This window comes from Pavona decussata, unplaced genomic scaffold (genome assembly GCF_977016875.1).
Source record: "Pavona decussata unplaced genomic scaffold, jaPavDecu1.1 SCAFFOLD_78, whole genome shotgun sequence".
NCBI classification, from domain to species: Eukaryota; Metazoa; Cnidaria; class Anthozoa; order Scleractinia; family Agariciidae; genus Pavona; species Pavona decussata.
Window position 1 is genome coordinate 468,782 of NW_028145496.1, and position 26,399 is coordinate 495,180.

Consider the following 26,399-nt stretch of genomic DNA (forward strand, 5'->3'; position numbering starts at 1 on the left):
AACAGTCAGATTTCAAACCAAACGTTTCAATTTTATATAAGTTCACCGGGAACTCTACCATGGGAACAGCTGACGGAATAACTGCTGCTTGTTTTACCTCATGGTGCTTTTGGTCACATATGCTTGGTTTATTTAATTCTCCCGAAAAAAAAAAACAAGAAACCGTATGAACAATAGGAACCGTAAGCGCAACCACCAACATGCCCTGACCCATGTGTTTCACATGTGTTTGGAAGAGTTGTTATAAACTCTTGTGGTCACTAATATACTGATAACATTGTTGGTGAAATGCAGTCCTTTAAACCTGCGGCATTTGCTTGTACCCGCCTATCAAAGAGTTTATATGGACTTTTACGCTTTACTTGGGGTCGCTTTTGAAAACCTATCAACACAAGGGAGCTTGTTTAGCATGTTCTCATTCATTGCTATAAAAAACCGAGCTTCGTGTTCCACCGAATGAGCCATGCTGTGAGAACAAAAAAAACTCGTTCTATTGATTGCAATCCGGCGCTCAAGCAATGATTATGCTCGGTCCACGCTGGAGTCAAAATTGAATCAGTGAGATAAAAATAACCCCAGTAAAAATATCTGCGTGTGACAGACAGATTAACCTCTGTAAACTACATCTTGCAATTATTACATTGTATATCTGACGATCTGTTTTCTCATTGGCTGATATTTTTTCACGCAATAGACCAGGCGATATAAAAGCTTATCACATTAAAGTAATGTTGCTATATTTGGTAATTCTAATTTTAAAATCCTCTGCCAAACACGACATTTATCAACTGTCGTAAGCTTTCGAAAGGAGTGACTCGATAATTCTGGATCTATCAGACGTCACTACTTAAGAGTCACTACTTTTCTAAGAAGCTTAATCATGTTCCCTATAAAATGGGCCGATCTAGTTCATTTTCGTGTTTCGTCTTTTTAATTAATTCAGTAAAGTTAAATTAAATGGTAATAAAAGTGATTCCTACAACGACCTACTACAAGAAAAAAAAATTCACATTAGGTTTCGTTACCAGACTGGTTGAAATGTTGTTACAGTTTTACCAAATCAGCTCTCTCCCGGCCCCCACATGGACGTACGTTTTGAGAAGATACAATTAGTACAGTTCAGAAGTTTAATATCCAAGCTATAACAAGAAAACCCTTCAATTTTGTGGTAGATGACTTACTGATATAGGCAAACACAAAGTTTAATATCCTGTATACAGGGAGATTTCAGTAGATTGCAAATATGTTCAATAAATATCCCTGGATACGGGTATAGCTCACTGTCACCACCGGGTAAGTGGTCCGTGTTTGGCGGCGCGAGCCATTTGTTCTTGTGATGAACCTTACTGAATAGACTGACCAACATATCTCTCTGACTGAACTTCCATTAAACCAAGTATCCATCAAACCAAGTATCCAAGCAAATGAGGAAAGCCTGAAAGAACATTATGGAGAAAATATGAGAAGGTTTGGTGTAGTGGAACGCGGGCAAATGCGTTTTAAAAAATTCCCTCCAACCCTACATTAGGCGTCCATATTGGCGAACATCTTACATAGAAGCATCACATGTAGTTATGTTTGTTAAAAAAAAATTCCAAGTCCGTTAGAATAATATAAAGATCTCGTTTATATTTATCTTCTGAAACGAAATTACCGTTGTATTACACACTAATACACCCTTACATTACATATTGTAACATAGCCGCCTACATGTGTTTCTAACATACAGAAGCGTGCTGTGCCAGCTACTCACCAACTCGGACCATCGAGCTCATTCCTTATTTTCTCGGGTGCCACATATTTTTAAAGGAAACTCTTTTAATGTCCCTAAATTTAATATGTATTGCTATCATAACCTGTTGTTGCCTCCGACGTTTCTCGATTTTTTTGTAACTAGCAGTCAAGTACATAGTTATGGCACTACAACAGCAAGTAGTTATCGACCATATGCCTGCGGTACTCATCTTAAACAGTTTTCTTTATCTACTTCCTACAATTTGGAATTCTTTTCCAACACATATCACTGGTTCATCTAGCTTTCCTACCTTCAAGAAACGAATGAACGAGTTTTCATTGAAAGAATTCTGAATTGTTCATGCCGCACATACGCAGCACTATTTTGCATTTATTGTGTTTTCGAGGTGACCTCTTTATACAAGCCCGATGGTTTCTTGAGGTCTCCTCGTCATATCTTTACTGATAATTTTGTCTTTGATTAATGTGTTTTATGGCACATGATGGCCGTGCACAGACCACAATAGATTTTGAAATGTGTTGGAGCAACTGACCAATAGAAACGTTCCTGTCAAGATATTCAACAGTAGCGTGAACATTGAAACAAAGGATTGTGCACGGTGGCGGCCCTTCCAACCTAAATTGCACCACCATAGTTGTCATGGCAAGGTTTCATAACCAGTCCCTCAATTAATTATGCCGACAGATACTGATACACTTGTTCAGACTGAAACAATAACGGAGTCGGAGTTCCCAAATTTTTTGCTAAATTTGGATTTTGAAAATGTCGAAAATGAAACTCCAAGTAAAATTATTTTTCGTCCATTCCTTTTTGCGCCGTTTGTTGACTCGTATTATTCTCATCGCGGGCCACACGATAGAACGCCTGGCAGATTTTACTACTGTAACTACTAAAACTAACACAGGATTTTGGACTGAATTTGGGTACGGTACATACCTAATCGTACCTTTTTGGTTCGCTTCAGTGGCATATCAGCAGGCTCGTTTGGTCTCGCCATGGGTATTTTGGCTCGTCTGCGTCTCGCCAAAATACAAACCATGGCTCGACCAAACTCGCCTGATATGCCGCCGAAGCGTACCAAAAAGGTACGGTTAGGTATGAACATCGATGTGGGGACGACTTTGCTCTTTCTGTGAGCCCAATTCTACAGAGGATGAAATTCATTTTCGATTTCATTGTCCTAGTATTCATCCATTAGAAATGATGTTGATGATCTCCTCTGATTATGTTGTCAATAAGCAGATCTATGGTAAAGTTATTTTCTTCCTGAAATAATTTGTTACCAAATAACATAATCTGATCATAAAAGATTAATTGTCTTCTCTGCCTTCATTTGTTTTTAGTACTTTGTATTTTATGTTTTCATTAGTTAGCATTACTTTAGCCGACTCTTTCACGCTTTTGCAATACTCAGGTAACAATTTATATGACCATGCAAATAAAGCTTGTTGTTGTTGTTGTTGTGTTGTCGTTGACGGCTACATAAACTGAATAGTATTCGGCTCGAATGTGACTCTGGTTTCCGCAGCACCTGTATAATAAACCTTTTTTCCCTGAAAATGACTTGACGCTTTCTGGTTGACTGTTTCCAGCCTGAAAGATCACTGAGTCATCTTCTTGTTCCCAAGCCACAAACACGCGAGTTTCCATAATAAATCAGTTTTGCTTCAGCCCGCAGCCCTTAAAGTCTTTTCCTGAAACTTAAGCCAAAGAGAAGCTTAAAACCTAACCTAAAGAAAACAGGAAACCCGCACCCCTCCGTTTCCTCGCACAAGCTTACTGACGTCAGTTGACATAGTTTAAATAGTCGGTGAATTAGTCTGCCTCGGACGTCAAAACCAAAAAAACAATTATATTGATTAACGAGTGCCCAAGGTTTAATCCTCTTAATCGGAAAGAACTGAATTCCAATATTGCTGGTAAAAAATATCAATACAACTTGAAAGTAGAAACTGCGGCCGGATTTTGTACCGGATGTAGCATGGTGTTGGCTTTCTTCGGAGTGATGTTCGATGCTTTGTAAACATCGACACAGTTTTCGGTGAATGCTTTCTTAGTAATCGTGAAATCAAAATGATCAAAGCAAGCAGAGCTGTGTAAGCGGTTTGAAGCAGTTTTAAAAAGTTAACTGACATCATATCAAAATATTGCGAACACTGAGCCAGGAATCGTCTACAGCAGAATAGCCGTGAAATGGACTGTATTAGCAAATATTGATTGACTGCGTGAAGGGCAGAATAAAAATCAATGCTCTAACTTGAAGATATTATCTTACAAAACCTATATATATATCTTCTAAAAAGTATTTTGGACTGAAGCAACATGATAAGCTCGAAAATGGTCTGTGACCAGTTTCTTAAAAAGATTTGGGCTAAACTGATTTCAGTCATCGGCCATACACAGAAATTGTTTGGCTTTCCATCCCGCTGCCGACTTGGTTTGTTTTTGTTGTTGTTGTTGTTTCTTTTTTTGTTTGTTTTGTTTTATTTCAAAAAGTAAAAAGAAATATAATTTCATTGTGTTGTCTCTTAATGTTGTTGGTTGGTTCCAGGTTGAGTACGCCTGGTTTGTGTCCTAAGCTTACTCTGATAGAGCGGTTTTCAATTGAGCGTCGCAAGTAATTTCGCGTTTCGCGTTTCGCGTTTCGCTCTGTGATTGGTTAGCAAAACTCCCGCCAATTTCTCAACCAATGAGAAGCAAAACCAAAACCAATCGTGCCTTGCTCGCACGCGTTTTCCTGCGGTTGGCCCCGACTACATGCATTTGTTTCGTTTTCTGATTGGTTCATTGAGCCGTTTGGATCTCTCTTGGTTGGTCAGAGTAATTACCTTTGTTTTGGTTTTACGACACTCATTTGAAAACTGCTCTATGTACCTCATAACTATGTCTTAGATCCCATCAGTTAGAGTCACGCGGTAAAATGGGAAGGTGGAAAAAACATAAGATACGGGATCGCTTGAAACGATTATTCATAATTATTTGTCCAGCTATTTTACGCGTGCATATAAAAAGATTTGCATGGATACAAAGAAATGACAAATAAACAACTATATAAGAATCAAGCGCGAAGCGACGGTCTGACGGCGTTTGATAGTCTTCAAATCCTGAGGGAGATAATTCCAAAGTTTTGCTTTGCATTCAGTTTCCGGAGTGACTCCGAGAGGGAGAGAAGAGAAGAAGAGGGGGGTGGGAGACAAAATGACGCCAGCTACTGGGCATGATTTAGGCTATATAAAGTGTGACCATCGACAAAACTAGCCTCAGTTTTTGCCTTGTCATTGTGTAATTCATTCATCAAGCTAAGATTACCAAATGCACTGTATCCCTTTCAATCGCAATAAATCTTCCATTCTTCATCTTGCCAAAAAAAATAAAAAACATTTACTGATGACACATTGTGTCAGAGGGCACGTGACGACAGTATGATAAGTAACTTAGATTGAAATATTTATTTAGTACAGAAGTGCCCGGATGCATGTACCCGGATGCCCGACCAGACAACCAACCAGACTGCCACGACACTGAATATCTAAAATTCAGTTTCGTTAAGCCGACAAAAACCAAAATAAAAGAGTTTTTTTCCACTGGACCCATCCATCTTGGAGTAACGCCAGCATCCGTCCTTTCTGCTTCAATCAAAGACGGGCTTGTAAGAAAGAACTTGTGGCGGCCTAGTGTCATTCCGTTTCAGTGTTTCAACCATATTTGAAATTTTTGTGGCAATTAAACTACGAGTTTCTCGTTAAAAATACTGTACCAACAGAACGTGCGTTCATCTTAATACTACTTTAACCAAAATAATCTCCACAAATTACTCCTCCGTAATTTCAACATGTTATGACGTATATTATGTGGGCTAGTGTGATTTCTACTTTTATTAAAAGACGCAACAAAGAAATGGTACGTGTACGTGTGCTCTGAGTATTTCGTTGCAGTTTGATTCAGCGCCCCTACGTTGCAACCAACCTACCATAATGTCGTCATCATGCAAACCATACGCTTCAAACTAAAGGTTTTTTTTTTTTTTCTTTTTCAGACATAACTGGACGGGCGATGACAAAAGATTATCCTTGACCCTGTATCTATAATATTTCAAGTTTTTCATTCAGTTTTAATATATATATATAGCTTCAAAAGTGTTTCGGCGTTTATATATACTGAAGTCTTGGTTCAGTCTCCATCAAGTTGTCGCCATGGTAACAGACATGAACATTAACCTTAATATCCGGACTGAAGGCGTATTTGAGCCAAATAAACTCCTTTTTTTTTCTCAATGATACAGTTTCAACAGGCCTTTGATTTTTTTAAACCATTATTTTTGCCAGTTTATCCCGCGACTTTCGAAGTATTTTTATAAATTACAATATTCCAATGATTAGATGTTTATTCAAAACCTTATACGCAAACTGGAGCACCGGCTCCTGGCGCCAATATACTGAGTAAATATCCGCGCACAAGAATTACCCTTTATCGATCAAGCTGTTCAATAAACGAAGAAACTCCTCGTAGATTTTTTTTTACCGGAGGTCGAGTTTTATTTTTATCGAATAAAAGGCCTTATTTTAGAACAACCGAATTTCTTGTTTTCCATATTAAACACAGCTGTCTTTGATCAGCACCAGGATCTCTTTAGCACGAAAGACGCAACCGTAGCATATGCGAAATCAACATCTTTGAAAATAAACTTGTGGCGATCTCAGGGTGTTAAATTTAGAGTATAATGTTGTTTTGGCTGTCAAGCTTCGTAGGCAACGCGAATATAATATAGATTCACGAGCTTTTTTAATGCAAATATTATATTTTACTCCATTGAATATTTTAATTAAGCAATTTAACTGCTTTTAATAATCGCCATCCAAGTGCGGTGCTTTACATATATTTTTGTTCTTAGGCTGTAATTATTTTTAATTTATTTCACTGACCTTGAAAAAAATGTCAATAATTATGTTTAGAAAAACAAGGTTGTCGTTATTTACAATACCATCATAAATGCGCTGCGTTTTTACATTTAGAAACGGGATTATTCTGTTTTGCCCTCCTGACGTCAAACTTTGTCGCCACACGGAGTGACTTAATAATATTGACCCTGTGGCAAGCGAGAGAATTTTTTTTCTTGACAAAACAGTGAATTTTCTCGAAGGTTTTGGCTGAGCAATCTTTTTCACAATCACTTTAACAGTCTGCTCTCAGTCGGCCAGCGTTCTTTTGAAATCCAAACAATCCTGGCACTGTTGTAAACAAATTTCTTCTTAAAATAGAGCCTTAATTGTATCTATAATAAAAATTGGCATTCCTCGCCGAGGGCACTCTTTACCATATTTCAATGGGAATAAAAGAACTCCCCGATATAATCAATAAACCTCTTGTTGGCGAGCCGGAAAGAAACAACGGTTTGACGTCATTCCTTGAATGATTGACACGCGTAAAGACGTGAATTGAAAAGTGAACCATTATGTGGTCCTTCGCTCGTGACAGAAACATCACAAATCATCACAAAGCATCAAGGAAAGATCGTTTTTGGCTCGTTATCTTAGCGAGCAAAGCACGTTTCATAAATTTCTTGGCAGTTTCAATAATATTTTTAACGCCAAGGTTACAGGGTCAATAATCTGGATAAAGCTGATGGAATAACCTCTCAAAATAGGATATGTTCTAAGGATTGAGTTTCCTTTTACATTGGTGCTAAGTCACATCAACAAAGACGCTGACATTTATCACAAGATTCATAGCTGTACGCAAGTGACAAAGAACTGGCCAAGGTTTAACACGGCAGAAACAGCTGAAACTACGAACCTACAAGTTGCACCAAGGTCTACAGAAGCTTACAGCAAAATGGTTTCTGTAATACCACAGTTGCCGCGAATATCTGAAAACGGCATTAATTCGATGATTTTCCCTTCACAACGGAACAGTTTTCGTCCCAAGAAAAAACTGACGAGAATTGTCAACGGGCTTAACAACCAGGACTTAACAAAGCAATTTTCTATTCCACCACAACTTTTTTGGACCTCGAAAACAAACACCGCGAAAAAGCCGCACAATTTCACTATTCCAAAAATTATTATAGACAAAGCAGAGGATGAACAAGCTTGGAATTGTGCAAACGCACCCAAGAGACGGTTATCTCGTTTACGTTATGCAAGACCTGGGCTTAACTGTAATACAAGGTTACTTCATCCTTCATACACGGCGTACGCCGCGGTCGCCGCGAACGACCCAGCCGCTCTCAAAAATATTATTCTATCGGGGACTGTGAATATTGATCAGCTGGGCTCGAACGGCGCTTCTGCTTTACATGAGGCTGCCTACGATGGAAAAGTTGGCTGTGTCATCGCGTTACTTCAGTATGGAGCTGATGTTAATATTGAAGACGGCGAAGGATGGACACCGCTTCATGCAGCCGTTTGTGGTCAAAGTATACAATGTGCAGAGCTCCTTGTTCGACACGGCGCAAATGTAAGAGCGAAAACCGATGATGGCCTAACTCCGCTAGGAATTGCAATGCAACTAAAGGATACAGAAATGATCAAACTATTGACTTTATTTTCAAATCAGAAACGAATAACAGACAGACCGAAGCGTTCATACAAGCAGGCAAAAGAATTTTTTGCTCCTGTATTTGTTTAGTGCGCGTGGGTTGTAGTTTTGCGACAGATTCGTCCAAATTAAGCTTAAATGTGCGCTGCTGAGCCGGAATATTTTTAAATGTGACTAAAATTCCGTTTGACGCACAATCGCTTCCTTAGCATTGCTTTTATCGCTTCCTTTTCTGCTTTTAAGTTTAGCAAAGTAAAAATAGAAAAAGCGCGGGGCGCGTGTGTTAGCGTTGGTCGAATTGACCCGTTTTACGTCAAACACCAGTCAGCATTTTTCGCTTTGAAAATTCAATCCGGTTTATTGTGACACAAACTTTGGAAAAGCTATGAACGTAACAGTGTTTTTACGATAACTGCTTTGTCAGCTTTAAATAATTTTAAGATGCTGAAAATCCTTAATGTAATATTTGAGTGTGAACATTGAGAAAATAAAGAAATAATCACAGGTGAATAATGTTTATATTTGAGCTTTCTGACTACACTTCTCAATGGGAAAAAATAATTTTGTTGACACAAAACAGGAAATATACGTTTAGCATTATTTATAGCTGCAATAAATTTGCTGGTATTACGGAATATGTTCTATATTTTCCTATTTAATTTATAAAAGAAAAGATAACCAAACAAACCAAGGCAGAATTGAAAGTGCCAGTTTATTAAAAGTGTTTTTCCTTTGAAGTACCTTTGAATTTAATAACAAAAAACAAAATATACCTCTAAGAAACTATTTTTTGTTAAGATGCTCTACTTTCGCGTTTTCGTGTTTCGATCACTGAACCGCATTGCCAACACTCTGCAGAATACCAAATCAGAATGTCTACTTTCAGAGCGTAATGTATTTCCTTCGATGTAAGCTGAGACGATGCAGTATTTTAGAAAAAAGAAGATAAATACAAGAAAATAATTCCGGTTGACTATTTCTAGTTTATCCTGGTAAACCACCAGAATAAATTCGGGTTAACACGGATATATAAACGACTTTATTCAAATGACGATTTGCAATTTCTTTAAACGTCAGTAATGTATGAACTCTGAATGTAATTTAAATGCAAATGTTTTTAATGAGGCACTTGCCAAATTTAGGGGTTTTCATAAGATCTCAACTTGAAGTTTTCTATTTTCTCGAAGTAAAGCAAAAGGAAGACGGAACCCCCCAAAAATTAAGATAGTCTGTTAAAGCAAAACTCAAGTTATATAGCAACAATCTCGGACAAAAGTGTTTAAAATGGAGTCGTGAACATCGGCACGCTTAGGAAATATCAGTACGTGTGTATTTTGCCACTGACCCTCGACCTTACAACTTATTTTTGGTTCAAAATATAGTTTCCATGAGTTTTGTTTGTTTGTTTTGTTTTGTTTTGTTTTGTTTTTTTTTTTTTGCACAACTTTGACTCACCAAAGATAACAATTATTTAGGCGTAAAAGCTACGTTAATCAATGTTTGCGGCACCAGGCGAAGTGAGAGAGTACTCGAAAAGTCAAAATGACACCGATTCACCGGAAATGTTCCGGTTATCAGTCCATGGTCTGAGTTGCCAGACTCGCATGGCACGGCGTATGGTCCCTTTGATATATTGCACTGTTATAAACAATACATTGCAATGAGGGTCGAGATTCTTGAAATAAAATCATGTTTAGAGGAATTAGCTGATGAGTAAGATCACTTTTTCATCTGGAAATGATCACAAACATAAACAGAGGTCCGATAAAAGAAAAATTAATATTCCAACATTTTCTGAATCCCCTTTCCTTGGCACACTAAAGCGATACATGATAATTTTCAATGTGGCGCCATGATGACAAATAAAACTTTAATGCGGACCGTTGATTGCATCCAATATTCTTTAGAAAATTCAGTATGTTTTACGTAGGCACTAAAATATTAAAAATATGTTCATGCATGATTAAAAAATTTTTAGTCTTAGCGTTATTAAGAACAAAAAATGTTATTAGACCCGGATTGTAGACAACTTCACCTGCTCTCAGAAAATGAACTTGCCCCTAGATGAAAAAAACAAATACCCGAATATTTATGACCTGATGTAACTTGTGGTAGATTGCATATAAATATTTGCGTGACGAAGTTAGGCAGATATTTGTTTTCTGCACGTTCTGTTCGGATTTATGGCGTTACAACTCTCAGGTCATATTCCAATATTCTTCACGATTTGTGGTATCTTGTTGTTATTATTCCTTCAATGCAAGTTAGTGCAGAACTGGTCTTTCTCGCTGGTTTGTTGTGTTTTGTTTGTTTGTTTTTTCCAGACCTCCAGTAAAGTAACGGTTTGCACTTATTTCTCGCCATAAAATAACTTTCTTCAGTGCTGAGTCACTGTCTCATTTGTTAATTTATTTTATACGGTTTTTTCACAACAAAGAAACAGAAGTAAAAGAAAAGGTTACCGGCTAAAATTTTGATTACACTGATTCTTCCCCTAAAACAAAATTTAATTTCTGTCCAGTCACCTTACAGCATTTTCACAAAGGTGGTTACTATCGTCAAATAGGGCAGTGTATATAGGACATGCTATTCACCATAACAACGGACAAGTGGACCTGCGATGTTATATAACTTATGTTGAGCAGTCCAGTGGAAGTCCAAGGTCATATTGCCCGAGGCTAGTTTCAAATAGCCCTGGTATACCAACGTGAAGCAAATATCCAAGCGAGAGGAACAACAGCAATTAACCTTTTCGTTGATAACAATAGCGTATATACTAGATCGTTGAAGAAACGAAAGCGTTTAAACAGGACTGAGATAGGCATAATTGCGCAACTTTTTCGGTGTATATTTCAACTTAATAATGACCCATACATTTCTTGCTCTAACCCTCAAGTTATAATGTACTGAGCAGCAAAGGATTTGATTTTGTGTGTTAATAGATTTAAAAGTATTCCCCACTCAAAGCTCATATACTGTCGTCCAAAATGGAGTATCATTCTTCGTGGGCTGTTGCAGCTGTGTTCTAACTGATATAGAGTACAGACTTTTTAGGGCTTAGGTAAACAATTCTAAAAGTGATTATTTTTTGAGCGTGCTCTCTCTCAACCAGACGTTAATCGCGTATTTCATAGGCACGATAGGACGTGAAAATGTTTTAGGAATGATTTCATGACGTTGAGAGCACAAAATACCTGAAATTGTGAGGTAATAACTTTAAAATTCATGAAGCGTTTTAACAACAAGTGCGAAGCATATAGCATAAAACACCTTGGAAAAATTTCTTCATCATCCACATTAGTGAACTCCTTTAATTCCCATCAATCAATCTGGCAATCAATCAATCAATCAATCAATCAATCAATCAATCAACCAAGCTCATAATTTATCTTTTACTTTCAATAGATTTATGTTGTGATTGGTGTTGTTGAAGTTTGAAAAGATTTGAATTTGTTGTTTGACATGCGCTGCCTGTCGCATATGAACACACATATGAGAAAGAACGGCTGGTGAAAATGTGAATTTCAAATAACGGCTTGAAAGTGTAAAAAAAATGTTTAAATTGGTTTAAACTTTCATTCAACATCGATTCAACAATTCCTTTGTGCTTGAAAATGTTGAATTGCGTTGGAACCGTTGAACACTCCGTTATCCAACATTCGCCCAACATAAGTACAACTTTAAACGTAAAATCTTGAAATCGTTTTATAAAAACGGGCTTTAACTCAGGACGATTTAAATGGAGAAAAGGTGGGTCGCCCTCCAAGCGTTTGTACGAGAAAAATTGTCCCGGCCGGTTGAACGACCCTACTTAATGATTCATTACCCCTACTTAGTTATTCATAACTTCAATATCCCTCCTGGCTTTTGGCTTTCTTTCTTCTTAAATTGATTGTCAAATATTTCTTGGGCCCGGTACTGAAGTTATCGGGATTTCGCTGTGGAAAACGTATCCTCTAAAATCCACTGACTGGTTATCAGAGATGGTGTTGCAGCTGGATAAACCGTATGTTCTTAATAATCTGTGGGACGTTACTAAGAACCCACACAATGTTCGTAAAGAGTAGAGGACGTAGTATCCGGTGTGGCGATCTATCTCTGTCTCTGATTTCATATTCATGCGTACGTTACGTGGGTGGGATCAAAATATGGACTGATAGCGGCTGCCAGTGGCACCTTTACATGCTGACGTCCGATCTCACTCCACAGAAGGATTATGAACCGTCATGAGACTATGCTATGTGAAATGTGCGGTATATAAATATATTACCATTATCATCACCATTACTGGTAAATCGAGCTTTTTTAGTTCAAAGAATCTTTCGGTTTCTCTCTTTCCTCCTTTCCGTTTTAATTTGACCCTAAAAACACAACCACACCAAATTTCATATACCAAAATGGTTTTAACCATAAAGACTTTTGTCCTTGGGCCATCGTAGCTTGATCAAATATAAAATACAAACAGAGGTGATAAACATAATAAACTTGCGCATTTTATAAAACTTGATGTTTCGTATGCTAGTGAACATACATTTTCAAAAGTGACCGTTAATCTACAACTATATATAGATAATAGTGATGAGGGGTCTGGAACCGAGGTTAAGAAAAACAATCTTAACAATGAATATATTATTAAACATTAGCTGTAACTTTTTATAGATTCATTGTTAAGATTGTTTTTCTAAATCACCGGTTTGATTGCGAATCTTTACTTGGTCGATTCTCCGTGTTCCTAACAGTTTTCGCAAAATGTTTGAAAACAAAAACGTGCTCAGTCCGGGTCCATAAGTTCGCTTCAATGCGTATTGCCGGTCTCTTCGAAGTAAAAATTGGGCACGTTTGGTTTTCAGAATTAAACAAAGGCTTATGTGAATAAATTTTCAATTAGGAAAGCTTTTTTTGTCTTTTTGTGTATTTTCATTCGTGAAACGTCGTAACTAATACATGATCCGTATGTAGACAAAGCCAGGAGCTTATGACCATAAGCTCCTGACAAAGCCCAAATCCTCAAGAGCGAATCACATTTCACTGCAATGTCACAACGTGGGGATCAGATTTATGAGCAAATTTTCACAATTTTTACTTTCATGTTTTAATTTTTGGGAAATTCTTAAATCACAATTTTATTCCACATTTCGAAATTGTAAGTATTCTATACCAAAGGAGTGTTGTTTTTTTGATCCTGTAAATTGTCCTTTTGTGATGCATATGCAGTTATTTATTTAGTAAGCTAAGCTTTCTGAAAAATCGTACGGTAATCAATGGTGACTTAATTTATGTAATGTTTAAAAAACGAGCAGGAGTGTTTTATCGGGTTTTAAAACCACGGGGCGCAGCCAAGTGGTTTTAGACCCGATAAAAAACGTGCTGTGAGCTTTTTGAACGGCTTCAAAAACATTGCTGGAAAAGCGTGTGTCAAGAGAGTTCATAACAATTATGCTTGGGTGAACGTTGGAAAAATAGCATACGAGAAAAACATTAAACACCGCATACTAAAGAGGAGTGTTTTATCAGCTGATAAAACACCACAGACTAATAAGGGGGAGGTTTATCGATATGAAGTCACTGCACGTGATGAATTAGGTCAATGGGCTTATAAATAATTAATGAGTTTTTGAAAGTATTCGGAACATGAGCAAATGCAACAAAAATATGACCAGATGCAAATGATATGCAACTTAGTTCATAGTCTCCCTATCTCTCAGTTCTACATATATTAATACATGAGGTGGCACACAAAGGCCTTGGATTCACAGTTAGGTCTAAGTAAACTCCAGCCTAAGGTGGAATTGAGCCACAATTAGCGATAACAATGCACCCTAATACGTCTTTTGCCGTTTAGGTTCTAATCATGCCCAAGCTGTGTTACTAAAATTAGTTTAATCATTAATTATCAAGAAGATCTTAATTAACATTGGAACGTTAACGTTTCAGTCCCGACTTATTTAGACGTTTTCAAACAAGTGCTGATACAAGTACCTTGCCCTACCCAGACACAGTGATAAATCTCATCTGTATGTAGAACCAGACAAAATCGTGACCTGCGAGAACATTATAAGAGTTTATAATTGGAAACGAACAGAGAATAATTTTTAAGATTAATTTACTAACCTTTAAATATCTGCACGAATTAGCTCCAACCTAATTGCATAGTCTGTTACAACTAATATAACCCAACCAGAACTTTGAGCTCTTCAAATTCTGCACTGCGGACTGAAACTTGCGTGTTTCATATTCCATGAAAACTTATCACGATAATGAGCTTTCTTGGAATGAATGAAGTGCCTTCACACGAGCGCCCATCAACCAGAGGACACTTTCTTAATTAAATCTAGGCCAAAGACTTATCTTTTTAGATCTCTCACGACTTTTAATTAAAGTATATTAAATATATTGTAAGTTATATTTGGTAAATAACTGTAAAGCGCTTAGGACATAACTGTATAGGCGCTATAGAAATTCTATTATCATTAATTTTATTATTAGTGAACTTGTCCTCCCAGCACAACTTACTGAATCACGCGAAACGTGACTTTAATTTTCGCAACGACGCGACGCTAGCAACGCTGCAACAGAATTTTTCAAGCGTTGTGCGGATAGCTCACATATTTCCTGGAACTCTGTTGTCTGGCAGCGTATCATTGCCATGTTTTTTAGTCGCTACACGGAGCCGAGATCGTTCCTCATGATCAGTAGTGTAATACTGCTCTTAGAATACTACCACCTCGAGACAGAGGCTTCTTCTCGGGGGACAATTTATCGAGAAGTTTGTAAAATATCGTGGCCACGTTTAGATTGAACCTGGCCGACGTGGAAAGCCATTGGCATGTCCACTTCGACTCCAAATAATCACATGAACTGATTTTAAAACCCAGCTCGTTATAAAATATTGGCTCAGCTAAGTTGGGAAGATCGGCTTTGTTCGACACAATTATGACAGGAATCCTCCGACCACTTTGATCAGAACAACTTTCGATTTCGTCCATGTACCTTTCAAGCTTTGTAAAGGATCCAGGTTTGTCCAGAGAATATACCAACACGGCTGCGTCGGCTTTTTGGATCGCTACTTTTCTCATGGCTGGAAATTCGTATGTTCCTGAAGTGTCGATGATATGAAGATTATAAGCTTTGTTTCTGTGGGTCATCTGGGTCACATAGAACTCCTCCACTGTCGGTATGTGTTCTTGTATGTAGTCTTCATCTACAAGACTTCGGACGAGGGAAGTTTTACCCACACCAGAATCCCCGAAAACAGCTACAGTGAATTTCACGAACTGTTCTTCTCGCTCGCCGGAAGACCCCGTTTCGTCGAAGACATTTCTCCTCATTCGCAAAGGACTTCCGGAGTGCGATTTCATCATCACAAACCAACGATTTATGAAAACAAAAACAAATGAACGTTGGCAAAAGCAAATGCCTTACTTGTCACAAGAATCGTGTGGAAACCGTAGTTGCATTTATGGGTAACTGGTGCCGACAAGTAAGATTTGGAGAACGGTGCGTTTTGGAAAGATATATTGTTAACGTGATTCTGTGACGGTTTTGTAATCCTCTGATAAACTAACTATTGACCTTCATTTGGCTAGTATACTGACACGCGATAGGCCGGTCGGTTATTATAAACAGGCCTTCCTGTGTAAGACTATTGGAGAGGGAGCAACTGAACACTCACTGAACTATTCAGTAACTACTTCGCTTGTCTGATAATTGTTTGGGGTTGGACAACAGTGTCTGCCATTACTTCAAAAGGCAAATCAACCAAATTTTTGTCTTAGAAGAGCTCTTCTCAGTTTGTTACTTTCTTCTCGATAAAAACAAAGTAACAATAATCCAGAGGCTTGTGAAATATCTTCACGATATTGGATAAAGAGCGGGCCAAACTGGTGAGTCTTTGCCGTTCAGTTCTACTTTGACTCAAGATAACCTCACTATTTTATCACTGCATGCGCGTTGACAACGTCAGTTCAGTCAAATTAAGAACAGTTTTTAAATTAGCAAAGATTACGAGCGGAATCCTACGATTACTGTCATCATCTTGTACTGATTTTTCTCAATTTTTGTTAGTCTGGTGCCCAGGCCATTTTTGGCCTTCATCCGATGTTCTGCTACATTTCGTTTTCCTTTGGAAAGGCTCAAAATGTATCTTAATTACTTTTTGGGGGGCCATCGTAGCTTGATCAGGAGTAAAATACAAACAGCGGTGATAAACATAACAAACTTGTGCATTTTATATAACTTACAATGTAGTTACTTTGTAATGGGGAGGTGATTGAAGGGTGCTAATAAGTTGACTTTTATTTGGGGAGACATCAAACAACAGTCACTTGAGATCGAGGGTTAAGGATTGTTTTGGGAATTTTTCGAATGCTTGAAACATTGCCTGCTTTATTTGTTAATCCCAAGGATGATGTTGGATACGTCGTTAAATAACCTGAAAGTGACTGATAACCTCGCCAAATTGGGTCATGCCAGTAAAAAAAAGTAAAAGTAAACTAAAGTAAACTTCTTTATATACACGACTAGATTTAAAGCTAGAAGCCTGTAGGGCCGTGGAACAAACAAAAATTTTAAAAAGAACTGAAAGTCTCCAAAAATCCTAACTGGCAGGGAGACTTACCAGTAGGCTATTAACAAAGCATAGCCGAGGATTTGATCAAGGAACTACCAAGAAACAAATCCAAGCTAGTGGTCAGAGAGAGGACTCTAACCTGGGGCCTACAGATTGCGAGTCCGCGTCTCTACTGGGCCCCTCGATCACGTTGCCTCCCGTCGCTATTCCCATTCACGTTGTTACAATTACCACTATAATCATCCATGACTTGCTCCCGTCTGTCCTCATAGCTCAACCATTTTTTCTTTGCCCACTTGATTTCCTTACTAGGGCTAACACTTAGTAGGCTTTCCATGGGTTCACTGCTTAGCACCTTAACATACACTGTAGAGTTAATTCTCAGATCCATCATTTGTGTCCTTAGTGCTAGCGGCACAACACTCTGTCACTATACAGATTACGTATTGATAAGGAGAGCTATTCTAACCTGTTCGCTACCAGTCAGATCTACACAATCGAGAAGTTAGAAAAACCAGTCAGTTAAAACGTCTCCACACCTGTCAGGAAAATGTGATTAGATTTTAAGTTACACCTATTTTAACACGGAAGTAAAACTAGAATTTAATTTGATACGAGGTAAGTGAGCTGCTACACGAATGCTGCGTGACAGAGAGCATGCGCCGTACGAGCCAGGGGTGCTGGGTTTCGTTGTTCCGAAATATAGACCCACGCACAGGTATGCCAAAAGAAAAAAAAAGATATACAAAATTACTTTATTAATAATTTTATTGCGCTATAGCAACACTACTTATAGTACAATGCTTACGACAAAAGCGGAAACTAACACTAAAAATAAAATTAAAAAAAAAAAAAAAAAACACACACAAAGCTACTGCAGTTGACTAGAATTGCTAACTTTTACAATGTGTTCTCCCGGACAATTTATTCAGTCAAAATCCGTGTCTGTTTGAACATTCTTAGCTCAGTTAGACCTGGACACTCATACCTGAGCATGTTACCGTTAAAACCTTGGTCGTCACAATATCAGGAGCCATGAAAGTGATTAAACCAATCTCTTTTATTTTTAGATAGGGTCCACGTATGGACCGACAAAAATTGCAAAGCCGGCTGTATTTCAAGCCGTCTTGCGGGGTATTGGGAAAAGTTTTCAATCAGCAATAACCGCGCCTCGGATGAACCTCACTGGCTACGGTAATGCCACTGCGCAAAGCTAACTTTGATTGGTTACAACGAACAATTTCAAGTAGGCAGTAACGCCATCATTGTGGGATGAATTACATATCACCACCCCTGTTTACTTTTCATTCCGATTGGTTTCACTCTTTTAACTGAAACTAATAGAGTTTTAAAAAAATTTTTCAAGTAATTTGGTTTCTTTAACTCATACCAAAGTGCTTAAATTTGGAAGACAATTATCAGGTTAACCGACGCATGCGCATTATATCCCTTTTAGGGATTTCTGAAAATTGAGTCATGGAATAATTTAGTAAGTTCAAAGTGCTTTTGAATGTTAATTCCATACGTTACTGAAAGCATCAGTTATGTTAAGCTCCAAAGTACTCGTTTCTAAGAAGCGGTTACTTGAGTTCTCCTGTGGTGGGTGATAAATACGAAAATTCACTTCAACAAAGGATACCGATGCTGTTGATTAATTCTTCACAGAAGTTCAGGCTTCAGGAGTTTTCATCGTTTATTGCGACAATACTGTTTCGTATGATCCGAAGTTATCGGACCACACTCATCAGGCAATTTTACGTATTTTATCTCATTTTACAACTATTTAAGTCAAAATACAAAACTGAATGCAAGGCTGGCACTACGGCAAAGGGCAGATTTATTAGTGGCCACTAATAAATCTGCCCTTTGCCGTAGTGCTAGCCTTGCATTTAGTTTTGTATTTTCACGTTCAAGTGACGCCTGACACGAGGTCTTTCACAAGAGAGATCCGGCAAAATTACCAGCAAGTTTAATTCCAGCGTTGTGTGGACCTCTGCATTCAAACGTTTTTCGATTTAAGTCAGTTTGCTGTTGTTGTCGTTGTTGCTTTTCTATATAATTGTAATCATAGTCTATAGAATAAGCATGAACACTTTATTAACCGACAACTTTGGCGACAAAGTCACATCTGATTAGCTTCACAGGCGTTGTCTGTCATACTGTCTTCGTCACCAGAGCCTGCGTTAATTTTGGTCAGCGTCAAGAACGTGGTCTTGGTGCTGACCAAAACAGAAAAGCGGCTCTGGGGTTGAAATTGAGGACAGTCAACCTTGAATGTGTGCAGTCATTCGTGAACTAGTTTTTCAAGCACAACCTGCTGCCTGTCAATATGCCAAACTGATTGTAGGGCTGACACTACGGCAAAGGGTAATTTATTTGGGCCAATGTTTCAACTAGTACAAGTAGTCTTTTTTTTTTGTGACTGTGGCTCTGAAGAAGATTAGTGGCACTCAGTTGAAATATTGGCCCAAATAAATTGCCCTTTGCCGTGGTGTCAGCCCTGCAATCCGTTTGATTTATTTGCTGTCAAGTCCATGACGTCTGGCACGTGCATTTGTACTACAAGATATCCGGCAACGAAACAGTCCCCTACATTCAAAACGTTCGTAATTTGTAGCCTGGGAACAGTCTCCCAAGCGGGGTATAAGGCGAAGACAAAAATCGAACTTGAGCCTGTTCACAGGCCAGTAATTTGTCAATATGCTCATTGCGTTGCCCTTGTCAACGTTGGTGGTCCCCCCCCGCCCCTCCTTCGACGGTTCATTCCCGGGAGGGACAAAAAAGGCCGTTAACAGAACAAAATAAGATCAGCTAGGATTTTCGAAAGGCCAACAGCAGCTCGGAGATTCCTGCGGAGAATAGGGATCTGATCCCTCAATTTTTTTGCGAAACTTAAAAATTGAGTTAATAAATTGGACCTGAACAGGTGAAAGTGTGTCTTGAAAACGATCTTGGGAAATAGTAAGGGACAGTAGTTTCTTTTAAAAATATTTTCCGCATTGGGTGCCTCCGATTGAATGTTTAACGACGAAAACTAAATTTCTCCCTTCGTATTTCATATTTGTTACCTCCTTGCAAAGAGAAGTTGATAGAAGAGTTATCAACGAAATCTATCTCTTAGATAAAAATTGAATATGAGTTTCTTAGGGATAGTGGCTCTTAAATCTGGATACTACCTGAGCATATCGTCATAATATCGAGCCATGAAAGTGTTTGGACCAATCTCTTTTATTTTTAGATAGGGTCCACGTATGGACCGTCAAAAATTGCAAAGCCGGCTGTATTTCAAGCCGTCTTGGGGGGTATTGGGAAAAGTTTTCAATCAGCAATAACCGCGCCTCGGATGAACCTCACTGGCTACGGTAATGCCACTGCGCAAAGCTAACTTTTATTGGTTACAACGAACAATTTCAAGTAGGCAGTAACGCCATCATTGTGGGATGAATTACATATCACCATCCCTGTTTACTTTTCATTCCGATTGGTTTCACTCTTTTAACTGAAACTAATAAAGTTTTAAAAAATTTTTTTCAAGTAATTTGGTTTCTTTAACTCATGCCAAAGTGCTAAAATTTGGAAGACAATTATCAGATTAATCGACGCATGCGCATTATATCCCTTTTAGGGATTTCTGAAAATTGAGTCATGTAATAATTTAGTAAGTTCAAAGTGCTTTTGAATTTTAAAGCTATACGTTACTGAAAGCATCAGTTATGTTAAGTTCCAAAGTACTCGTTTCTAAGAAGCGGTTAATTGAGTTCTCCTGTGGTGGGTGATAAATACGAAAATTCACTTCAACAAAGGATACCGATGCTGTTGATTAATTCTTCACAGAAGTTCAGGCTTCAGGAGTTTTCATCGTTTATTGCGACAATACTGCTTCGTATGATCCGACGTTATCGGACCACACTCATCAGTCAATTTTACGTATTTTATCTCATTTTACAACTATTTAAGCCGAAATACAAAACTGAATGCAAGGCTGGCACTACGGCAAAGGGCAGATTTATTAGTGGCCACTAATAAATCTGCGGCCCTTTTCCGTAGTGCCAGCCTTGCATTCAGTTTTGTATTTTCACGTTCAAGTGACGCCTGACACGAGGTCTTTCATAAGAGAGATCCGGCAAAATTACCAGCAAGTTTAATTCCAGCGTTGTGTGGACCTCTGCATTCAAACGTTTTTCTATTTAAGTCAGTTTGCTGTTGTTGTCGTTGTTGCTTTTCTATATAATTGTAATCATAGTCTATAGAATAAGCATGAACACTTTATTAACCGACAACTTTGGCGACAAAGTCACATCTGATTAGCTTCACAGGCGTTGTCTGTCATACTGTCTTCGTCTCAAGAGCCTGCGTTAATTTTGGTCAGCGTCAAGAACGTGGTCTTGGTGCTGACCAAAACAGAAAAGCGGCTCTGGGGTTGAAATTGAGGACAGTCAACCTTGAATGTGTGCAGTCATTCGTGAACTAGTTTTTCAAGCACAACCTGCTGCTTGTCAATATGCCAAACTGATTGCAGGGCTGACACTACGGCAAAAGGCAATTTATTTGGGCCAATGTTTCAACTGGTACAAGTAGTCTTTTTTGTTTTGGAACTGTGGCTCCAAAGAAGATTAGTGGTACCAGTTGAAATATTGGCCTAAATAAATAAGTCCTTTACCGTAGTGTCAGCCCTGCGATCCGTTTGGTTTATTTACGGTCAAGTCCATGACGTCTGGCACGTGCATTTCTACTACAAGATATCCGGCAACGAAACAGTCCCCTACATTCAAAACGTTCGTAATTTGTAGCCTGGGAACAGTCTCCCAAGCGGGGTATAAGGCGAAGACAAAAATCGAACTTGAGCCTGTTCACAGGCCAGTAATTTGTCAATATGCTCATTGCGTTGCCCTTGTCAACGTTGGTGGTCTCCCCACGCCCCTCCTCCGACGGTTCATTCCCGGGAGGGACAAAAAAGGCCGATAACAGAACAAAATAAGATCAGCTAGGATTTTCGAAAGGCCAACAGCAGCTCGGAGATTCCTGCGGAGAATAGGGATCTGATCCCTCAATTTTTTTGCGAAACTTAAAAATTGAGTTAATGAATTCGACCTGAACAGGTGAAAGTGTGTCTTGAAAACGATCTTGGGAAATAGTAAGGGACAGTAGTTTCTTTTAAAAATATTTTCCGCATTGGGTGCCTCCGATTGAATGTTTAACGACGAAAACTAAATTTCTCCCTTCGTATTTCATATTTGTTACCTCCTTGCAAAGAGAAGTTGATAGAAGAGTTATCAACGAAATCTATCTCTTAGATAAAAATTGAATATGAGTTTCTTAGGGATAGTGGCTCTTAAATCTGGATACTACCTGAGCATGTCGTTAAAATATCGAGCCATGAAAGTGTTTGGACCAATCTCTTTTATTTTTAGATAGGGTCCACGTATGGACCGTCAAAAATTGCAAAGCCGGCTGTATTTCAAGCCGTCTTGCGGGGTATTGGGAAAAGTTTTCAATCAGCAATAACCGCGCCTCGGATGAACCTCACTAGCTACGGTAATGCCACTGCGCAAAGCTAACTTTGATTGGTTACAATGAACAATTTCAAATACGCAGTAATGCCATCATTGTGGGATAAATTACATATCACCATCTCTGTTTACTTTTCGTTCCTATTGGTTTCACCCTTAAACTGAAACTAATAAAGTTTTAAAATTTCTTGGCAAGTAATTTGGTTTCTTTAACTGATGCAAAAGTGCTAAAATTTGAAAGATAATTATCAGATTAACCGACGCATGCGCATTATATCCTTTTTAGGGATTTCTGAAAATTGAGTCATATAAGTGCTTTTGAATTTTAAATCCATAGGTTACTGAAAGCATCAGTTATGTTAAGCTTCAAAGTACTCGATTCTAAGAAGCTGTGCCGGAATTGAGTTCTCCTGTGGTGGGTGATAAATACGAAAATTCACTTCAACAAAGGATACGGATGCTGTTGATTACGTACTTTACATCATTTTACAACTATTTAAGTCAGTTTTCTGTTGTTGTCGTTGTTGCTTTTCTATATAATTGTAATCATAGTCTATAGAATAAGCATAAACACTTGATTAACCCACAACTTGGGCGACAAAGTCACATCTGATTAGCTTCACAACCATTGTCTGTCATACTGTCTTCGTCACCAGAGCCTGCGTTTCTTTTGGTCATCGTCAAGAACGTGGTGTAAGTGCTGACAAAAAAGCGGCTCTGGGGATGAGATTGATGACACTCAACCTTGAACCCATCATTGAAATGGGAGGGGAGGGGTGGTCTTAATCAGTTTTTCATTTGATCTATCCAAGATTCAATCTTGGACAGATTAAAATGAAAAATTAACCCCTTCCCCCCTTCCCTAAAAATCCATGATGAATTCACGCGCAAAGCAAAATGCGCCATTTTTCCATCATTGAAATGGGGGGAAGGGGTGTTCTGAATTTTTCATTTGTTTTGTCCAAGATTGTAGCTATTTAATCGATTTCCACATCATGTTCACATCATGTTCGTCGTCAACGTTTTGACCAGTCAGTATTTCTGTGGTTTAAATACTACGCCAGTCTCTTCTAATTATTGTTTTGTTTACGGTCTTCACTCCTGTAAAACTCAGTAAAAGAAACCTGTAATAAGGTAATTTGGTCACGATAAATAGCTTCAAGAGCTGACCGGTTTCGAGCGTTAGCCCTTCGCCAGATCGAATCAAGGAATTGTGGGTTGAGTGCTACGCTATTTATGGAAGCTTGGCAACGTGAAAAACAATGTAAGATTAGTCGAAAAGCCGGCATTCACTGATTCCGTGAGGATTAAGATTGCTGATTTGGATCTAAATTTTTGCGGCCCTTCTGTGCTGCCTTGATGAAGAGAAATGCCACAGGCTACCATATGTTTGTTAGAATGGACGGTACTCTGGTTAAGAATTACTGAAAATTGAGAATTAATCAGTTTGTAATTATGATAATGCATTGGCAGCTAAACTGGGGAGTAATTTATACTTTTGTTTTACACTATATATAAACAAACCCCCTTGACACTAATAAATATCCAAACGTTGTTTTAACAAACTTAACTTGAGTTTCCTTATAGCTGTTATTGTCGCTTCAGCCTATATATAATTGGTAATAATTGGTCAAAGATAATCAAGGAAGTCTTTATTTTACAGTAAATTTTAGTGTAAGTCATGGGATCTATTACTTTCGGACTGGACAAAAGTATAAAAATCTTAAAACTTGCATACCATTCGGTCATTAAGATCGTTTTACGTACTTAGTAAAATACTTCCTACGGTTAAGTTGTGGCGTGTTTTTGTTTTTTGTTTTTTTATCATAAACGTTTCCAACTATCCTTCCGTTCCCGAGTACTGGTCAATTTATCAAGGAGCCAGCATCATCAGCGCAATATTTGCTTCATAAAACTTGCTTTTTTCCTAGGAAGGCTCTTCTCGGGGCTTAGCTTATCCAAAAGTTTCTGAAATATCGTATCCACGTTAAGATTAAACTTGGCCGAGGAAGCGATCCATAAGCATTTCCACTTCCCCTCCAAATAAACACAAGAGCTGATTTGAAGACCATACGAGTTATGGAACGTGGGCTCGGACAGGTTTGGGAGATCAGATTTGTTAGAGACGATAATGACAGGTATTTTTCGGTTTCTGTCATCGCAACACTTTGTGATCTCCCCCATGTACAGTTCCAGCTTCGCGAAGGAATACGGCTTGTCTAGTGAATATACCAAGATGGCCGCGTCGGCTTTTTCCAAGGCAATCCTCCGCATAGCTGGAAATTCGTACGTTCCTGAGGTATCGATGATATGAAGCTCGTAAACTTTGTTTCTGTGGCTCATATGTTTCACATAGAACTCTTCCACAGTGGGTTGATGTTCTGTAATGTACTCATCACTGACAAGAAGCCGAACTATGGAACTTTTTCCCACACCAGAATCTCCAAAAACAGCAATGGTGAACTTTTTAAAATAGACAGGTGGCGCCGAGGAGTGGTCTGCATCTGAAACATTAAACATTTTGGTTCAGTAGCAGGCGCTTTCGAGCGAGAAAGCTACGGCGTTCGTGAAAGATAATCAACCGCTCTAACAGAAAGGTTACGTTGCCGTTACGTACTTAAACTAGTGGGCAAAAGCCTGTGGGTTAAATAAATAATTAAAGTAAATCCGATTGTAGTGTTATCCATCATCACAAGGAAATACGATGAAAGTTAGAGACAGGTAAAGCATGCAAAACTCTTTGAGAGGAAGAGAAACATAAAATTACCCTGTATTCTGCGCTTTTTCTCTCGACATTTTTTGATTAGAGATTAAAGAAAATGTGGAATTAAACCCGGACGAGAATAAAGAGGTTGCTTTTGAACAGTCGTTGTAGAGAACTGTTCCTCGGTCTACATTATTTGGCTGCTTTGCATTCATCAGCGTAAGCCTGACAAAAGTGACAAGACGTCGATACTCTTCGGAGAACTGCCGTGATTACTCGACTAATGTTCAAGGGATTACTCTTTAATGCATCAATCAAAACTACATAAATTTCATTCTATGTCGAGGAATTCTGGAAGCCAGACAGAGCTATATTCTTGATGTTCTGTTGTAGTGACCCAACTAAAAGATGGGGCGCACGCGAAGAGAAACCTTTATTGACGAAAAAGGATCGTGTAATACAACTTGCATGATTTTTCACAGGAGCTTCATTAAATAGCGTTCCCCAAAAGCTGATCGCCTGGAAAAGCAAGTATAGTCAGCAGATACCTAACGAAAAATATCTGATTCATTCTGTTACATTAATCAGGTCATCATGAAAATCAATTCCTGCAGTTTTCTGTTACTAAAATTAATGAAAGAAATAATAGAAAGTGATTAGAAATCATTACCATTCGGTCCGTCTTTTGCAATAGCGAATTCAAACGTGCTTTCTAAATGAGAATATCATCTCAATATCATTTCTACTTCTTAGTTTCTCAGCTGAGGAATGTTTTAATATCGTGACCCGGCCTAACTTTACTGATGCATTCCCGGACGAGTAATTCACTGTGAAATAGTCAGGGTTTCAACTGAAAAGCGATTATTAATAACCTTTGGCTCTTGGATAACTCGATCTTAAAAAGATACCAGCCTATTTTTGGTACATGTATTTCTAAAACGTTGACCAACCAAGGAATGAAGTCCCTGAACTAAGTTTTTTTAAGCCTGATTGGTCAAATTTCTCTGTGGGAATCCGGTCCAAGTAGTTGGTCCTAGTTGTGCGCTCAAAGATAAGAGATGAAAAGGTACCACAACCACTAACTGGCATGTATATTGAAACAAACAATGGACCAAAGGATTAACTCTGCAGTGTATCTTGGATCTCGGCGGGAACCGAACCCACGACCTCAGGATTAAATTTGTCACCGTGTGATTACCCAAACTAATTGCGACAATTTGAATGTGAATGATTGCACAACATTCATTGTACGAGTTTCGGAGTAAAATCTATACCACATGAACTAATTATAAACTAAGTTTAAGATACTACCGCTCCAGAAGC

The 26,399-nt window shown here is 38.4% G+C and overlaps 3 protein-coding genes and 3 non-coding genes across 6 annotated transcripts; 1 reads left to right on the forward strand and 5 right to left on the reverse strand.

Annotated features, from left to right (window-relative positions):
* Positions 1-7,230: 7,230 nt before the first annotated feature.
* LOC146476183 (uncharacterized) lies at positions 7,231-8,806 on the forward strand. Its single transcript, XM_085114638.1, has one exon. It carries the CDS (start codon positions 7,589-7,591, stop codon positions 8,381-8,383), a length of 795 nt encoding a protein of 264 aa, XP_084970764.1. The 5' UTR covers positions 7,231-7,588; the 3' UTR covers positions 8,384-8,806.
* A 3,942-nt stretch (positions 8,807-12,748) lies between these two features.
* Positions 12,749-16,296, reverse strand: LOC146476184 (ras-related protein Rap1-like). Its single transcript, XM_085114639.1, has 2 exons — positions 14,609-16,296; positions 12,749-14,578 (listed from the first exon to the last, which is right to left on the reverse strand). Exon 1 carries the CDS (start codon positions 15,652-15,654, stop codon positions 14,983-14,985), a length of 672 nt encoding a protein of 223 aa, XP_084970765.1. The 5' UTR covers positions 15,655-16,296; the 3' UTR covers positions 12,749-14,578; positions 14,609-14,982.
* Positions 16,297-17,938: 1,642 nt separating this feature from the next.
* On the reverse strand, positions 17,939-18,077 carry LOC146476185 (U4 spliceosomal RNA). Its single transcript, XR_014865694.1, has one exon. It is a non-coding gene; the product is annotated as a U4 spliceosomal RNA (small nuclear RNA).
* Positions 18,078-20,106: 2,029 nt separating this feature from the next.
* Positions 20,107-20,245, reverse strand: LOC146476186 (U4 spliceosomal RNA). Its single transcript, XR_014865696.1, has one exon. It is a non-coding gene; the product is annotated as a U4 spliceosomal RNA (small nuclear RNA).
* Positions 20,246-22,279: 2,034 nt separating this feature from the next.
* LOC146476187 (U4 spliceosomal RNA) lies at positions 22,280-22,418 on the reverse strand. The gene has a single exon (XR_014865695.1). It is a non-coding gene; the product is annotated as a U4 spliceosomal RNA (small nuclear RNA).
* A 1,757-nt stretch (positions 22,419-24,175) lies between these two features.
* On the reverse strand, positions 24,176-25,761 carry LOC146476188 (GTP-binding protein Di-Ras2-like). Its single transcript, XM_085114640.1, has one exon. The coding sequence runs from the start codon at positions 24,890-24,892 to the stop codon at positions 24,263-24,265; it is 630 nt and encodes a 209-aa protein (XP_084970766.1). The 5' UTR covers positions 24,893-25,761; the 3' UTR covers positions 24,176-24,262.
* Between the last annotated feature and the right edge of the window lie 638 nt (positions 25,762-26,399).